General features: G+C 39.7%; 1 protein-coding gene across 2 annotated transcripts in view; it reads right to left on the bottom strand.

The window, feature by feature from the left end:
• Positions 1-16944, bottom strand: part of LOC146665150 (PDZ domain-containing RING finger protein 4) — a 123373-nt gene that overhangs the window by 94701 nt on the left and 11728 nt on the right. Inside the window, exon 1 of one of the 2 annotated variants that reach the window (XM_085412663.1) lies at positions 13896-14022. The exons of the other annotated variant lie outside the window; for it this stretch is intronic. Coding sequence (XP_085268789.1) covers positions 13896-13913 — 18 coding nt within the window. The 5' untranslated portion in view covers positions 13914-14022. Of the gene's footprint in view, positions 1-13895; positions 14023-16944 lie in introns of those variants that run through there. 2 annotated transcript variants of the gene reach the window in all.

Here is a 16944-nt window from a genome sequence, read left to right as displayed (position 1 = left end):
CACCAATTCCTCTGACATCGTCTTATTAATCGTTAGCTTACTATGCAAACATGACAAGTGAAATCTCCCGCAGCAAGCTTAAACATGTGAGAGGTTGATCGCGCAGAGAATCGCTGAGCTTATGTGAGTGTGTGTGTAAAAGCAGCAGGATTTATATTTGACTACGATGACCTTCACAGACAGATATATATTTTAGTTCTGCTGAGCCAAATAAGACAGGTCAGGGTGAAGAAGTGACAGCCAAAGAAAAGCTTACCACAAAACGGAGAAGTTATGACAAATCAGACTATAAGGCAAAAAGAAAGTGCAGCTTTATGGTTTCATGGACAAAAGAATTTCTGTGGCTGCAATATGACGAGCTAAATAACCAGGGCTGCACATAAGTGGTCCGCAGGTGCGCATTCGCTGTCAAAATAAAAAACACCCACAAGGGTTAGGGTTAAATTTAAAAACTGTACTTTTGAGTTAAAATATATATTTATAATTTTAATAAATGACAAATTAAAAAAGGCATGAACATTTTTTTTGTATCGAAAAAATATCGAACCGTGACACCAAAGTATCGAACCGAACCGAACCGTGAATTTTGTGTATCGTTGCACCCCTAATACACATATACATATATACACACACACACACACATATATATATACACATTATTTATTTATATATATATATATATATATATATATATATATATATATATATATATATATATATATATATATATATATATATATATATATATATATATATATATATATATATATATATATATATATATATATATATATATATATATATATATATACACACACACACATACATACATACATACATACACATATACATATATATAAGACTATTTAGCATCGATACAAACTTGAATTTGTTCACTTTTTATTGAATGAAAATCTCTATAGTCAAGTTATCGCTGACACGTTCTTGTTTTTTCTGGTGTTCTGAAGTGGAGGAATGATTGATGGATTGTGGGTATGAACCATTCTGCCCTCAAAGTGTGATTCAACCCTAGTCTAAAACACATCACCATGGCTTGCTGCCACTTGCCTCATTTTAGGTGTTTAAGAAGCTCATAATGTTCAAAAATAGAAAAATTCTACAAATTCTAAAATTACAAATGACTACAATATGTGCCCAGTTATACATGTTACACATATTACACAACATACACAACAACATATCACAGTATCCTGCAGGACATTAAAAAAAAACAACAGCTACTCTTCTTTTATTTTGACTTATGACACTAATATAAATTGGCTATAATGGAGAAACACATGGAGAAAATAATAACTAAATTCTCATGACTGTTATGATCAATACTTAATATATTGAGCAGAGGGAGCCTTCAGGATGTAGAAGATGGGTTGTCTGGTTATCTGAGAAACACAAAGCTGGGTCCCATTCTTTCTGTGTTTGGCCTGAGAGTCACATGATTGGCAGCAACTGATGAAGCACGGCACGATAAGATCCGGCTTTCATAGCTGATGCAGCCTTCCAGTGACCCTTCATTGTTTCTGCCCCTGAGCCTGGCACATCACTGATCTACTGACAAGTCAAGAACTTTACAGCTGTTTTTCTGCCTGAGTGGACAAGAAGAAGAAAAAATACAGAAAAAAAAAGCCACAACCAAATAGACGGGGAGGAGCAGCCGAGGTAAGACCGCTTGTGTGCGTATTTATTGGTCCATGAATCAATATGGCTTTTCTTATACAAAAAGGCCTAGCTGCCACAGAGAGTGAGTATCTATCACTTCCACCTGGAGCTGGGGTGCAGAGGCAAGGTCGTTGCTGATAGCCTCAGATTGGCTTTGAGGAGGGACTGAATGAAGGGGGTGACAGCCAAGCAATATGAGGAATATAATTCATAATACTAATCTTATACACAACCGATGGCAATGGCCCTGATTATAAGAGGTGATTTACTGGGCGCGTAGCTCAGGGCTCATAAACATCCAGACACAGGACACTGCATATGGTCCCTGTTTCATGTTGATTTTTTGCACCATTAGGTCTATTTGCTGACCTGCAGCTCTAACCCACTGTAATAAAACATGGCATCCACAGTTTATTAAGCACACAGCTCAGTTTTTAACAGCATGCACTGAATAAACTGTATGTTTAGTAAATGAATCTTAACTCAATTGTATAGCAAACCTATGACAAGTAAAAGGAAAAGTGTTTGACTCAGCACTATGTTATTAAATGCATGAATTAATAAATTCATTAATCTTTTCATTTATTCTTACAGGCAGCCAGACGTCCAACTGTGTATCGAATGTAGATTTATAAACGTTTTACCAACTGTAAGTTGGATTTTAATGCACAGTCCATGTGCTGAGTATTGAGATGCAAGAAAAAAATAATGATGAATTTAAGTTTAATAGTCTTTTTTGCCAAAGAATCAATTAAATGAAGGATACATTCACAATTAACATCCATGAATGTGGATGTGGTATTCTGCAACTAATGTTGTATTCATTCCTGAAGGTCATCGCCTTCCTTTTAATCTGCGCACAAAACAAGTAATTGCATTCACAACACTTAACACAATAATTTAATACTGGCTGAAAATATAATTTATGTTTAGCTCATGGCGTTACAAGCCACAAGCTTAACATAGACGAGGTGCAAATAATGTAATACTCTCTTTACCGACTGCCTCTCCCATCTTTACTACCTAAAGTGAGTGAAGTTGTACAAGAATTCTGTGCACAGAATAACAAAAATGCAAAAGAAAAAAAGTCCTATACTTTTTACAGCATTGCAAACATGGATCAATGGCACCTTATCAGTAGTTTGAAGGAAGCCCTGAATAAAATTTGCACAGTATGCTATACTTCTATAAAATTAAATTATCTGCTATATCTGACTTCTCTAGATAATCTATTTAAATTCTGTGACTTTGCCTTGTGGAATACAGCTCAGGGAATTCTGTAAGGTCCCAGAACTTCCACTGGGATCCTTGAAGAATAAAGAACTTGGGAGAAGAGATATAGGAGCCACGTGCAGGAAGAGAGAGGAGATTTCATCTTAGACCAAAGGGGGCACACATCTATATCAAAGAAAAATACACACACACACACACACACACGGTTTACAGCACAGGGCACTGTATGAATATATTAAAAACAAAACCTCAAAGCAAATATGCAAGATCCATAATAGCAGTAAAGCACTACAATCATACATCATTTTCACTTTGAGTGTTATTAACTAACAGCATGCAGTTTGATATTTGTTTCTGCAAAACCCAAATGTTCTACTTTCAACCTCATACTGCACAATATGAACGCTCTAACTGAAAGCAAAGCACCAAAGTCTGGTCCCTTATTGTTAATATTGGTTATTAATACTGTGGTTAATGACAACTTGAAGAGACAAGTCTGGGATCTGCAAGTTCACAGTCAGCTTGACTACAACAACCAAATTCCTCACTTATTATTACACCAACCTCACTGCAGTTTCTAACGCATCTTTGCCAAACAGCCATGGACCAAATCAGACCCTACATTCTGCGACCAAAGGCTGCCAACTTAAATTTATCAGGCTTCATGACCCCACTCCACCTCAACGTCGGCTAACATTTCAGCAAAAAAACAAAACAAAAACATAAATCGTCAAAAGATTTTCAGTTAAAGAACCTAATCTCTATATTGTTTGCTCTGCATAAAACAACTAACTTATCTCCCCTTGAAATATTTGAATTTGCTCAAGAAAGCATGCAGTGAGAGAGAGGTGCCGCCACAGGACGTTACTCTATGTACACATATATTCTCATATTCTCTTTGAACTATTTCAGTTCATCAAAAAGAGGAACACAAGCACACCCACATCGCTACAGAATTCGTATTCTTTTGGAGACGAGTTATCAGATCAGGTCGATGCCAGTGTAGCGCCACCGTCTCCCAGACACTTCCCTCCCTCCGACTGTAATTAACTGTCACCACCGATCTAGAGGAGAGATCCCATGTCACAGTGTCAGAATGGTTCATTAAGAATCTTAAAGGTGTTTGAGAAGAACAAAGACCAACCCACCCCGGCAACAACTGTGACACGCAGAAACACTGCTTCTGATTAACTTCAATTAAGAAAACCCCGAAAGATAATCCTGTGGTTTTTTTTATGTTAATCCCCCCCGGGACTAAAAGGAATAATAATAAAGAGCTCTATCTCTCACTTTTCCTTCTGGCGATAGGATTGCAGTCAATCAGAGGAGGTGGAGAGGAAATCAAAGGGATGACTGATGTGTGTTTCTCTTCCTTTGAGTGTCAGGGAAATGAAGCCTCAGCCTTTGATGGCATCGGTAATATTATTATATACATGTCTGTCAGTGATATTGCTTAATTACACAGCTGCAGACGAGAGACCCTATGATCTGTATTTTGTTGTGCCTGTCTGCCAGCTATTATCTCACAGGACATCGATGAGGTTGGATATTATTCAGAAGATGGGCAAATATTTCATGTTATTGCACTCCACTCCCCATTTCTTGTTATGTTTCTTTGCTTTCTTCCAGTGGCTGACTATTTTCCAGTCCTATCATGCACTTGTTTATTTTTCTGCTTCCCTTATTGTGTCTGACTCTTTTCCCTCCTTGTTTCCTCCTTCTTACTCAATCCCACTTTTCTGTGTGTTCAAGCACCACATGTGTCTGTGGGCCCTTAACAGTGGTGAGCGTCTACACAGGCACCGTCTCATCCTGCTCGCCTGATTGCAGGCTGCTGTGACACAGTGAGGCAGGATGGCTCATTGCCAGCCCTGCTGACCCCACCTCAGAGACCACCTTTAACCAATCAACACTCTCATCAACTGTTGGGAGAGACAATCAGAGGGAACAGCACCGTAGGTAAACATGAAGAGGCAGAGGCGACGGGCGTCAAGGGGGAAAACAGCAAGAACTTAAGCGTTTGAGGAGGGTAGGAACAGGGAAGAAATCACCAAAGAAGAAAATGAGAAAACTGGGAGAGAATGTCATTTAGCCAGATAGATGAATATTTGTACAACAAGCTAACTAGAGGGTCAATAGAGAGGAAAACCTAAACAAGCAAAAGACTTCCTTGTTAACTGCCATCACATGCTAGAAGATGGTTTTGCACAGCTAGAGAATGAAACCAATCTAATCTTCATTTTTAGATACTCATCATTCTCCCATTCCTACTGCAGCCAAGTGAAAGAACCAGCTAGATATTGCTGTATTAGTCTCCTCCGCCATGGCAACCCAAAGTAATCAACTCCATATCTTCTAACCCTTCTGCTCATCCTCCCATCACCATCATCATCAACACACTGCTTCCCCTGCCTGGTAACCCCAAAGATAGGTCTCTTCCTTGGCAACCCACAGCAATCCAATTTATATGTAATGATGCCCACCCTCCAAACAAGCCCACTCATGAAAATGAGATTCCAAATTTAATGACTTAATGAGCAAGAGTGGACTGTGGATGCGTATAAAGAGATTATTTAAATAACATTACAGAGGATGGGAACGTCTCAATGTTGAGAACTTTATTTTCATTTTTTTATTCCCCAATGTGTCCATCATCAGTTATGGGCTGGTTTTTGCACAAGAATTCTTTGGCCTGCAGAGTGGAACATCCATGGATTGAACCAACAACCTTTAGATTAGTAGACAACCTGCTGTGTGGTGAGCTCATCTTTCATCACGGTATTATCCCAACCTATGAAATGAGTGACTGTTTGACAGCTTCACAAACACTGACCACGTACTGGCGCATGGATGTAAATGGATGGAGTTTTGCCCAACATAATGAATAATAAAGCGCTGTACTTAGAATAAGTAACAATTTAAGTAAACTGCCTTTTGTCCTTAAATAACATATTTCAAAGTAATTTAAAAGAAGCATTTAAACAAAATGCACTAATCTTGCATAGTTGAACTAAGTAACTAGTTATCCTTATTATAGACCTTCACAACATTGCTTCCATCCATAAGAATAAAGGGAAGCCCAATGACATATTCACTGAAGTCAACCATTATTTCTCCAAGGGCTTTAAAATGAAACAGTCCCGTCTTAAATTAATTCTGATGTTTCTTAGTAACGCTTCTATCAGCTTGCAGGGTCGGGTGTGGAAGATGTGACACCATTTGAAACAAGGTCTGGTGAAATGATGGCCAACTTTCGTCTCCTCACTAGCTCAGGTTAAGCCCCAGACTCCAGATAAGACGGCTAATTGACTGGTCATTTGTGAGAAAGAGGAGAAAGATGTGACGGCCGGGGAGTAAAGTGACAGGATATGCGCATCTCCGATGAGGCTAGGGTGTAATGTTTTTAAGAGAAATTAGATCATTTTGAAACTAGCCAAGGTGAAAGTGTATTTCTCTTCTACACAGTGAGAGATGAAGAAAGGTTGACAGAGTCGTTCCTTACATGGATTTTAGAGGACACGGAAAAGGAATGGCTTCCATCAGGTGCACTAAGGGCGAACAAAGACTTTTCGACTGTGGTGCCTACGACAAGAGATAAATGTTTGACTGAAGGCTATTCTCCCAGCTGTGGGATCCTAATGATCTGCAGCCGTCACACTCTCATATCTCTTGTGGTACATGAGGCACTGTCACACACTTGATGTGCCGGTCTATCGGTCAGAGCACAGCCATGTGTTGTGTGTTCACCATTTCTCTGCAGGTCACAATTATGGCATCCCTCAAAAAAAATCAAACCCATTTTGTGGTGGTTTTTCCAGCTGGCTCTAAACAGCACATTGATCATACAACAGCTCACACTCGGTAGATATTTGAAGCCTCGGACCGGGCGAGATACTGTCAACACAGATCCTGCAAATTATTGAACCATCAAGGATTAATTATGTTTATCTTCTAATCCTCAATTGGAGCTATGTGCATGTCCTTAAATAAGCGGGAGCAATACTCTTGGGCATCCAAAGCTGTCAATAACAAGTAGTGTTAGCCCTCTATTAAGCAGTATACAGTTAAAATTGCTGCTAATGTCATGACTTTCTAACTATGAACACCCCTGCCCTCCCTTCGCTTTATAAATGAGCAGCAAGCCACTGCTGCCAAGCTAACAGGCAATAGAGTGAACCTCCATTAGACATGCAATTACTGCTACCCCATTAAAAAGAAGAAGAAATGGTCTCTGACTCAGCCACAGAAATCAAGTGAAATACAAATATGAGCTTCAACAGTAACCTTTGGCCACAGTATCCTTATTAGCGCGGCATGCTCTCCGCTCTCTTTTTCTCTGTCCCTGCACACCATCACTTCAGCCAACAACCAAATGAATCCCAGTCATTAAAAACATATCCATCTCAATTAGACAGAGCATTAAGACTATCCCATGTGAAGAATTCTGAACAGCTATGTCTCTATTCAGACTTATGACAAAACCTGGCAACAGTAAGGTAATGATCCACCAAATCCACAGATGGCAAATGGGCACTCGCTTCCACTGAAAGCCTAATTAAAAAGAATTCAAACATAACATCCTTAGTGTTTTCCATTATTTAACTTCTGCGGAGCTAAATGTACAACATTGTGCACACACGCAAAAAAATAAATCCCCAGAATGAGCTTCCGGTCTTGATTTCTTGCTTTGATAGGCTGCTAATGAAATTTACTGTTTTAGACAAACTCTGGCTGCAAACTTTCGACTAACTTGCTGCCGTGTCAAGGTTAATTTCAGTGTCTGCTTCCTCGGTTTCACTCTGGCTACCTGCTACCATTGATTTTGATTAGCCACTGTCCTCTCCTGTTGGCTACAGAACCACGTTGATAATGACAGCCCCTCAGATGTCTTTATGTCAGCAGCAGAGCCATCCGTCAGCCTGCAGTGCTGTACAAAAGTGGCTGACGTGCCACCTCTGCGTCTGATGAATGGAGCCTGTCTCTGTATTGCCAACCTCTTTTATCTACTAAGGCAGACCAATCCCTCTAGATCCACCTATAATCAGTTAGACCCCTCCTGATCCTCGACAAGAGCCCCAGCCCCACATCTATTCATGCTTAACCCTTTAAGACCTACCATAGAACCAAGTTCGCCAGAGCTTATATTATATTTTTACATGCTGTGGAGCCATTTTTGGGAGCATTTCAAGTTGCTATACATCAATACAACCATTATAGCCCAAACTTTAATAATATGTCTGCATTAGGTGCATAATAATTACATAAATTGCAAAAAAGTGCAATAAACTACAAAAAAATTGAAAATCGTTTTTGTTTTTTTAACATATATTTCTAGTTAGAGAAATTTAAGAGGCTTATCCCTCAAAACTGTAAATACAAAAAAGTTACACAAACTAGTTTCCCACCACAGGAAATTTATTTTGAGTGTCTTCATAGTTTTATTTTTGAAATACACCAATTTTTATATACTGCAGGAAAAACGAAAATAAATATTATAGTGCAAATTTGCAAAATAACAGCATATGCATCAAAATAAACTATTTCCAGCAGTGCAATATGAGTCCTAAGCATCCCAGAAACGACACAGAAAGTCATAAAGTCAAACATAACTTTTTAAAACACATAACAAGTAAAACACAAGCTCATAAGGCCCCGATCGTAAAAAACTACATTTCCGCAAAATGACGTCACTTCCGGTTTCGGGCAGGTCATGCGGTCATGTGATAGTTCGCGCTGATGGACGTAGGAAGTGTTACAAACAGCTGATGGATCGGCGAAGCGTGTTTCTGGAATATCATGTTTTTGTTGCTGCAAGTGATTTTTATGCAGTTTTTGCAAAGCTATATGTGGAAGGAAACTGTGACCTAGGACAAGCTGATGGCATAAGATGTAAGTACAACTCCTCCAGTTTCATATGCAAAAAAAATTATTGCGCTAGCTTACGTGGTTGCAGAGCTACCGGGATTTAAAAATAGTTACGCAAAACAGAGCGTGCCCGCTCCGATCGGCTGTAAAGGGTTAATGTCAGATAAGAAATTGTTTGTGCAATATATAGCCTGTGAATGTGATGCTCGTTTGAAAAATTGCAGCTCTCCAATCAGGCTTAGGTTTCCCCCCCCCCCCATTTTTTTTTCTTTGATAGATTGCTTTTTGATTGATTTGATTGCTTATTTAACCTTGATAGAGATAACACGGATATATTGAGCTGTCTAAAAACAGACTTGCTACTGCTGCTGGCCATTATGATATATACACTATCACAAAGTGGAGGTGGGGGAGTGTATGATATATAAAATCAGAGATGCCTCTCTGTCCAAATCCTCTCAAGGAGTAACAATAATTCTAAACACTCTTCATGCAACCCCAACCATCATTTATGAGAAAAATGCATTTTGCTTAAAATATTCCACCAGTGAGCATTTATACACACTGAGGTGCTGCCTCCCCTACTGTGTTTCTGATTACCTGTGCTTGTTTTTCTGATAACAGTGTAGTCACACATCTAAGAATGTAGAGCCAGGCATCCCGAAGGCCCTTATCTAATTTTCGATCCAGCAGGCCTTCACTGTTTGGTCTCAGTTGATCTGGTCCCCCAGCACCTTCACAAACAGCGGGAATGCTCTGCTGACGCTAACATAAACACTTATCTTTGTCTTGTGCTTATTCATGTTGCATTTAGACATGTGTGTGGTTCTCAACATAACTGAATGATCCAACACTTTGGTGCAGACCAAAATATCTTGTCAGTTTTTGGGTGGATTTTTTTGTTGTTGTTGTTGTTTTTTGTTGGGGGTTTTTGTTTGTTTTTTAACAGATATTCATGGTCCAAAGAAATTAAATTCTAATAATTTTAATTGGGAAATGCTGCTCGCTTGTGGATGAATGGATATTTTAAGAGCTAAGTTAGGAGAAGAAGGAGTTTTAATGTGTCCCTCAAGTTACTATCCATCTTGGTGCATTTCTACACTGCTGGTTAAAGGTCAAATCCAAGTCTTGGGTCACCCCTCATTTCTTTATATATTAGAAGGAAAATAAGAAATAGCTGCAATGATTTATTGAAGCGTGTGCAAGAATACATAGAAATACAGTATAAAAGGCAAAAGATACACACTTCTAATGATCTTGAAAGTCAATATTTGGTATGACCATTTTTAATCTTCCATACAGCCTGAGCTCTCTTAGGAGGCTTTCTTGTCATTACACGACTAAGTAGTCATCAGGAATAGTTCTCCAGGCTTTTTGAATGTTTTTTTTTGTTCCGTTCTCTGTCCTGATGATCCCACACTACTTCAACAATGTTGAAATTTCAAATGTGGATTGATCACTCCAATCACATTTGTTGCTGCTGATTTTCAGTCCAGTTCTTTTGTAATTTGGTATACCTCAGCCTTTTCTCCCCATTTCTCTTCCTTAAGAACAGCTTCTCGACAGCCACCCTTCCACTGAGGCCAATTCAGATGAAGCTTCACTGAATAGTAGATGGATCAACTGAAGGGCCACATGAGTCTCTCAGGTCCAGTGTCAGAGCTTTGCGTGTTTATTTCCTATTTCTTAAGGACAGCCCTTTCAGATATGCTTCATCTGCTGTAGATAGCATTTTATTTTGTCCTCCACTTATCCAGCTTTGCTAAATTTTCAAAGAGACCATGCCAAAATATGTTAAATGTAGAAAAACATGTAGTTGGCGTAAAAATACTACTCTATAGTTATACTGTGTTATCTTTGGTATTTTTGTAGATTCAGCTAAATAAATGGGGATAAATTTTTTTATGAAAATCTGCTAGAAAATTATATTAAATAAATATTATATAAAGGTTCAAATAGGGCCTATAAAGGCATAACTGTGTATACTTTATAGTACAAAGCACTGCAGATCATTCAGTGCTGCAACACTACACCGCTCCTTTAATCAATGGAACTGGCTAAACAGGAATGAAAACATCCTACAGCCAAACGCTGAAGAATGCTCACTGATTTGTGTGTTAGCAAGGCTGAAGAGGGGGTGTCCATAATCACACTGAAGAATTAATGCAGCAGCACCCTCGCTCTTGTCGTTGGACTGTGTTGGCTTATGTCTAAATAGCCACAGATGGGAAAAAAAAAGATAATAAAAACTTTACACCAACAACTACTGACACCAGATAAATATGATTTTACTAAAGACATGTCGCTCTCAGCAAGAATGTCTTAGTCCACATATAATACCATTGACAGGGTAGGACTTTGGCATTAAAACAAGTGTGACAGTTCTGTGGGAATCAGAGCGCTTCTCAGAAAGCGGTCTAATTTATTCCCTTGATAGCGCTTGAACTCTTAATGACTCTTCCTCAGCTGGTTCACGGCCCTTTGCGGCTACACGAGCAGGTCTGTGGCTTTTTGTAGTCTAATAAAATCGTAAGTGAGCAAAAACGTCTTTCATAAAACGTGTCGGTTCAACAGCTTTATCATCCTGGCTGCAGGAAATGTCAAACAGGCGAACTGTGTTGGCACTCCATGAACGCATCCCATAAAATGGCCAATAAAACTTTACATGGTCCATGAAATTAGCTATTTGTTACAAATCTAATCAAATGTGTGTTGATTTTTTAAGTCCTTTCATTAGTTCCCCCACAACACACTTTCTAGAAAGTACTGAAGTCTCACCTCTCACCATATTTGGGTTTGTCTAAATTGAACAAAGACAAAAAATAAATAAATAAATGAATGAGAGGTAAAACTTGAGGGGGTAGGGACAAATAAGTAAATACTTCAGCCTACTCCTTTTCAAACAAATAATGGAATGATTTTTTTTAATGATTGTGAAGGCACATGTTTGAAATGTTTGAAATAAAAATGAACTGAACTGAACAAAACCTTTTCCAAAATATGGAAAATTCCCACTGAAGGGTTTTGCATGCGAGACTTGTTGGAACGCTTATTAAAGCATGCCTTCGCCATTTTTATTTCTTCTCCCTTCATCCTTTTTAAGACCACATTAATTGCATTAGTTAATACAGCTGTTAACCTGGGCAATCTCAGCAACCAGGCCTCATGACATGAAAAATAAAAACTTACATCACTGCAGCCGGGACAATAGATCAAAAGAGGCATCAATAAATAATTACATTTAAATGTCTCTTAATGAGTGGAGTTTGCTGACTTGGCCAGTGTTTATGACCTCTGATGAAACTGTACGCACAAGGCATCCATAATACAGAATGTCATTAAAGACTGGCCTGTTAATGGCTCTCAGTGCTCTGACTGCCATGATAACAGCATCCTCAATTACACACTGACGACATGCTAGACCTAGAAATGCAAACACACTGATAATTCCTCTGAAATGTTTTTTGGCCTCGGCACAGCAGCTTTGCATTTATTATTGTAATTACGCATTTTATGGTATGGGATTAGGGGAATCATTTTATTAGGTGCTTTAACTAAAAAAAAGACAAAGGAAAAAAGAGGGTGGGTTTACCCAAAGCTAACACAAAATCATGAAAACTTTAGTACTAGCTTGTTTTCCAAGGAGTTTGACAGGAAGTGAAAACTGTTGACAGCAGCTAGATGTTTGGATTGCACAGACGCAAGAGGTGTTACTACTGAATTTTTTAGATATCTTCTTTTTATGCTGAGAATCCAAAAAAGTCTTATTGCCCTAGAATAGATTTGGGTGGGAGGGGTAAAACATCAAAGAGGCTGATTTCTCAAAACTTGGACAAATAAACCCAAACACTATATAACATGAGTGAACAGGCCCCTTAAAGTCAACCTTTCGCAGTTACTCATGTCAAATTATGTGTGTGTGTGTGTGTGTGTGTGTGTGTGTGTGTGTGTGTGTGTGTGTGTGTGTACGTTGACAGAACTTGCAGACGAGAAGTCAAACACATGGCGGAGGAAACAAAAAGCGTTTAATCCGAGCGTGTTTGGCGCTCTGAGGTACACTGGCCTCTTATCTACATGGCACCTTCTTAATTATTCATCGAGGTGGGTGAGTGTGTGTTTATGTCTCACGTGCTAAGGCCTGTAAGGCTTTGTGAAATGATGAGCATGATAAGAAACATGAAACAGGTGCAGCAGTGGCACAGCACAGCATGTGGCCACACGCAGACACAATCAGACATGCACAAGGGTAAATACATGCACATGTCACTGATAGCCAGCTGTGTGCTATAAAGCACAAAGGAGTGTGTCAGTCTGATGGTGTCATGCAGGAAGCGGGTGCAGGGAGCTGAGAAGACAAAAGGGCGACTGCTGTTAGAGTGCTGCGGCTCATTTTTACACTTTCATTACGGCACGCACAAACACACGTGCACGAACACACAGACTCCTACAACCACTTGTAGAACAATGTGCTGTCTGCTCTTGTTGACAAGCCAAGAGCATTCTGTCACACACACACACACACACACACACACACACACACACACACACACACACACACACACACACACGTTTCCTTCAATGTCATGGATATTTATCACTGTAAATAATGAATGCGATGTTGTGGGACTGTGCGGTTACCAAAGCACTACAATACTACACATCAGAGGGAAGTGCAGAGCCATGTTTGGTGAAGGCTCACTGAAGCAAAAAAACAAAAATGTGAACAAATGGAAGGAAAAAGGAAGGTTCCTCGAATGGGCACTGAACCAGCTCATCAGTAAAAGTGGTCACCAACAGTAAATAAATAAATAATAAGGTTCAACCATGAAAAAACAACTGTTTGTCTTTGAGACTGACCTTGTGACTGCACAAATAGCTACAAATAGATAATAATGTTATGAGACATTATTATATTAATGAAAATAAGGATATAAATGAGAAATGTTAAAGCTACCTCATGCTGACAAGATACAGTGACAGACAGACAACAGACTTTATGTAGACCAGAGTTCTCCAAAAATATCTGGTTCTCACATTTACTTTATTCTTATATTTGCAAGAATTCGGCATCAATAAAAAAAAAAAAACAGCACCACAGTGATATGATAGGTGGCTCTTACCTGACCAAGCAAGTACATTATAGCCCATTAAGAAAGCAGAGCAGTGATTGAAAAGTGACTAATGGCAATCCTCTCCTCATGTACTGACATATGATCTGCTTCCAAAGTGACCAGCTGCTGCTCTCACAGGTGCTCCTCGTAGACTGTGGAACCACCAAAGCTTAGAAAGCTGCACGGTGTGTAACCTGTGACAGCAGGATCATTGTGTTTTGTTTGGGGGTTTTTTTAAACTGGTAACTGGTACAGATTTCTATACTGATGGGTTTTTCACAATAGGATGCAATTTTCTTTCTAACCTGCTCACACTGACAGTAAGGCCTGACAGTATAAACCTTGGTGTAAATAAGAAAAATCGCAACACTGTTCCTTCTCAAGGAGTATAACAAAAAGCAGAGATGCTGCAGAAATATATAGGGGGACAAATGTGTTTTCTCAACATTAAACCATTGAAGCCATAATTAAATTACATATCTAATTGCATAATATTATGTCTTCAAAAGCTGCGTTTGATAGTCCTTCACTTTTCCTGCTGGTATGCTCTTATTGCTTGTTTACACTAAGTTCACATAAGTCAGCTCCTAGAGCATCCTCAGCAAAGCAACACTACACTGGGTATTTTGAATCACTATCTTCTGCATGCAGACTGAACTGGAATATTGCAAATCTATGAAAATACATTTTCAGATATGCAGACTGACAAAGCATTAGTTGTTCTACGACTAAAGCTTCAAGGCAGCATTTTGAACATTTTTTTTCTGAAATGATTTCCAAGTACTTCGACATGAGTAACACGTTAGTTAATAACATGCCACAAACCTGCCCCAACCACCATCATGACATTAGCTGCAAAGCAAATAAGTCATTCAGTGCATTCGCTCACACTGCAGATAATTCGATTTTAGTTGTTCCGTGTGACCAACGCTGAGCCCTCATTTTGGGCTCAAATGCTGCCACTGACAAGAGGTAAGATTAAAGGAAATGCAAGATAATGACTTGGCTCACTTTTGAGACTTAATGTGCGGGGGTCGTGGTGCGGTCTGCATTTGAGGATATCCTCTTATCACCTCATCATACTTTAACATCAAACAAGGAAGGCAAAAACAGGAGACAAAGATAATTCTGCCATGCCTCATTGGGCTGAGAGATGCATTGCAATTTTCTCCACACGAGGAGATTACGTTTAATGGTTTCTCATCTGTTGATGAGAACATCGTGCTTCCATGCACAGCAGGTCAGCCCCGAGTGTAAGAATTATTACAACACACCAGGAGATGTGAGGGTGCTTTGCTGTGGGTTGTAGGAGCCTTGCATTGTGACAGAAACGTACTGGGAGGATAAACTACAAGTTTGCCTGGTTAAAGACAACTAAAGAGGTTACTTACACTTCGCTCGCTGCTTTAATCCAATGAATTGAGCAAAAACCCTCCCCCAGCACTTATGGCTGGATGGAAATGTATGAGAATAGACCCAGATTGGCCCAGATCGCAGCCATCCATCAGCACAGTGACAGCAGCAGGTCTCCCTGCTCCCTGCTCCCTGACTCTAAGGATGTAAAGTAAGATGGTCAGAGTTGGGCTCAGATAACTCCAACCACCCTGGCCTCAGCCTTACATACATCAATCAGGAGACAATACAGTGTCTGACCATTAGACACCCTCACTGTACGTAGCAACAAATGGAAAGTACATCAACCAGCCAAACCCAGCGGGCCCTTAAGACAGCACTGCATCCCATAGTCATCCTCACAAAGTAAACATAGTCATAAAATCCCCATAGAAGAGCCAATTATGGCAGGAACCTGACATCTCCTTGTCGTAAAAGCTACAGGAGGCCGTAACTATCGGACAGAACGTAAAATATAGCCAGTTGTTATTGCCGCCCATTTGTGGCGATTAAAAGCTACCCTGGAGACCTGTGGTACCGGGTAAGGAGGGGATTCTGAATGCCTTGCCTCACCGTATGGCACAGCTCCGGGAGGCCTCTGAAGGGAGCTCCCTGTGCCAGGCAATCCTCTCTGTGAATGCCTGATTTATCACCAGCCGTCCACAGCTAATGTACCCGGCTCTGTGGCACTCATGGTTGGCCCACATTTGATAGAAGCCTGCTTTATTATTATCTGTATTGGCATCGAAGAGTGAGCAGCTTGTATTATTCATAAGATCACCCGCATTTCCTCATTGAAACATGAGATACATTATGCAGAGTGCAAATGCAGCTTTGATTTATGGCCTTTGGTTGTGTACAAACATACACATTGATAAGATGGAAAGACCTTTGCAATAATGTAGCTATGTAAAGCACACAAAAAAAGAGGCTGAAAATGGAATAAAAATTCCAAGACCACAGTACCAAAATGATGAATCACACTGCCTGCGCCGCAGCAAAGAACAGCAAGTTGCCCGTCCAAAGGCAGCTGAGTCAAGACAAAGAGAATACCAAATTACACAATCGCTCAGTACGCTACTGGATGAGGATGAGAAACAAACGCTTAATAAATTCTCTTAAAATGAACAAAAACATTGTCTCACCATTCGTTGTCAGCATGTGGAACCCAGAGCCAATTAAACAGGCTTAAAAACAATAAGGACTAAAGCTGCTGTCTGCAACAGGGGGCCAACTATTCACTTTGATTAGCCACAGATTGCTAGCTGACATCGATTTTAGCCCTCCCTCTGTTGGGAAGAGGAAATTTCTGTCATTTGTATAGATGGAGATTTTGTCTACTTCCAAGGCATTATCTCAAAGGAAACAATCAGGCGTGTGAACAAAAATAGATACGATCAATATTTCTTGGTTTTCATCTTTTCTTTTGTTTCTTTTCTCTTCTCACACACGCGCGCGCCTTCTTTGTCGTTCTGCATTTCCCTCCGTCTACACACATATGCAGCCAAAACACACTCACATTCACAGCTAAACACCTCAAATCACCCTCATCAGTAATCTGTGACTGTTCAGGGCTCTGATAGTCCAAGGCTATTGATTTTACAATGCAGCAGTATTCAACAGTCATTTGCAGTGATGAGGGAAGACAATCGTAGCCAAATCATCC

This window comes from Rhamphochromis longiceps, linkage group LG7 (assembly GCF_057381845.1).
Source record: "Rhamphochromis longiceps isolate RC_006_pf linkage group LG7, R_longiceps_female_GT1.1, whole genome shotgun sequence".
Lineage (NCBI taxonomy): Eukaryota > Metazoa > Chordata > Actinopteri > Cichliformes > Cichlidae > Rhamphochromis > Rhamphochromis longiceps.
The sequence above is the reverse complement of the archived record's forward strand: the minus strand, read 5'-3'. Positions and strand labels throughout refer to the sequence as shown.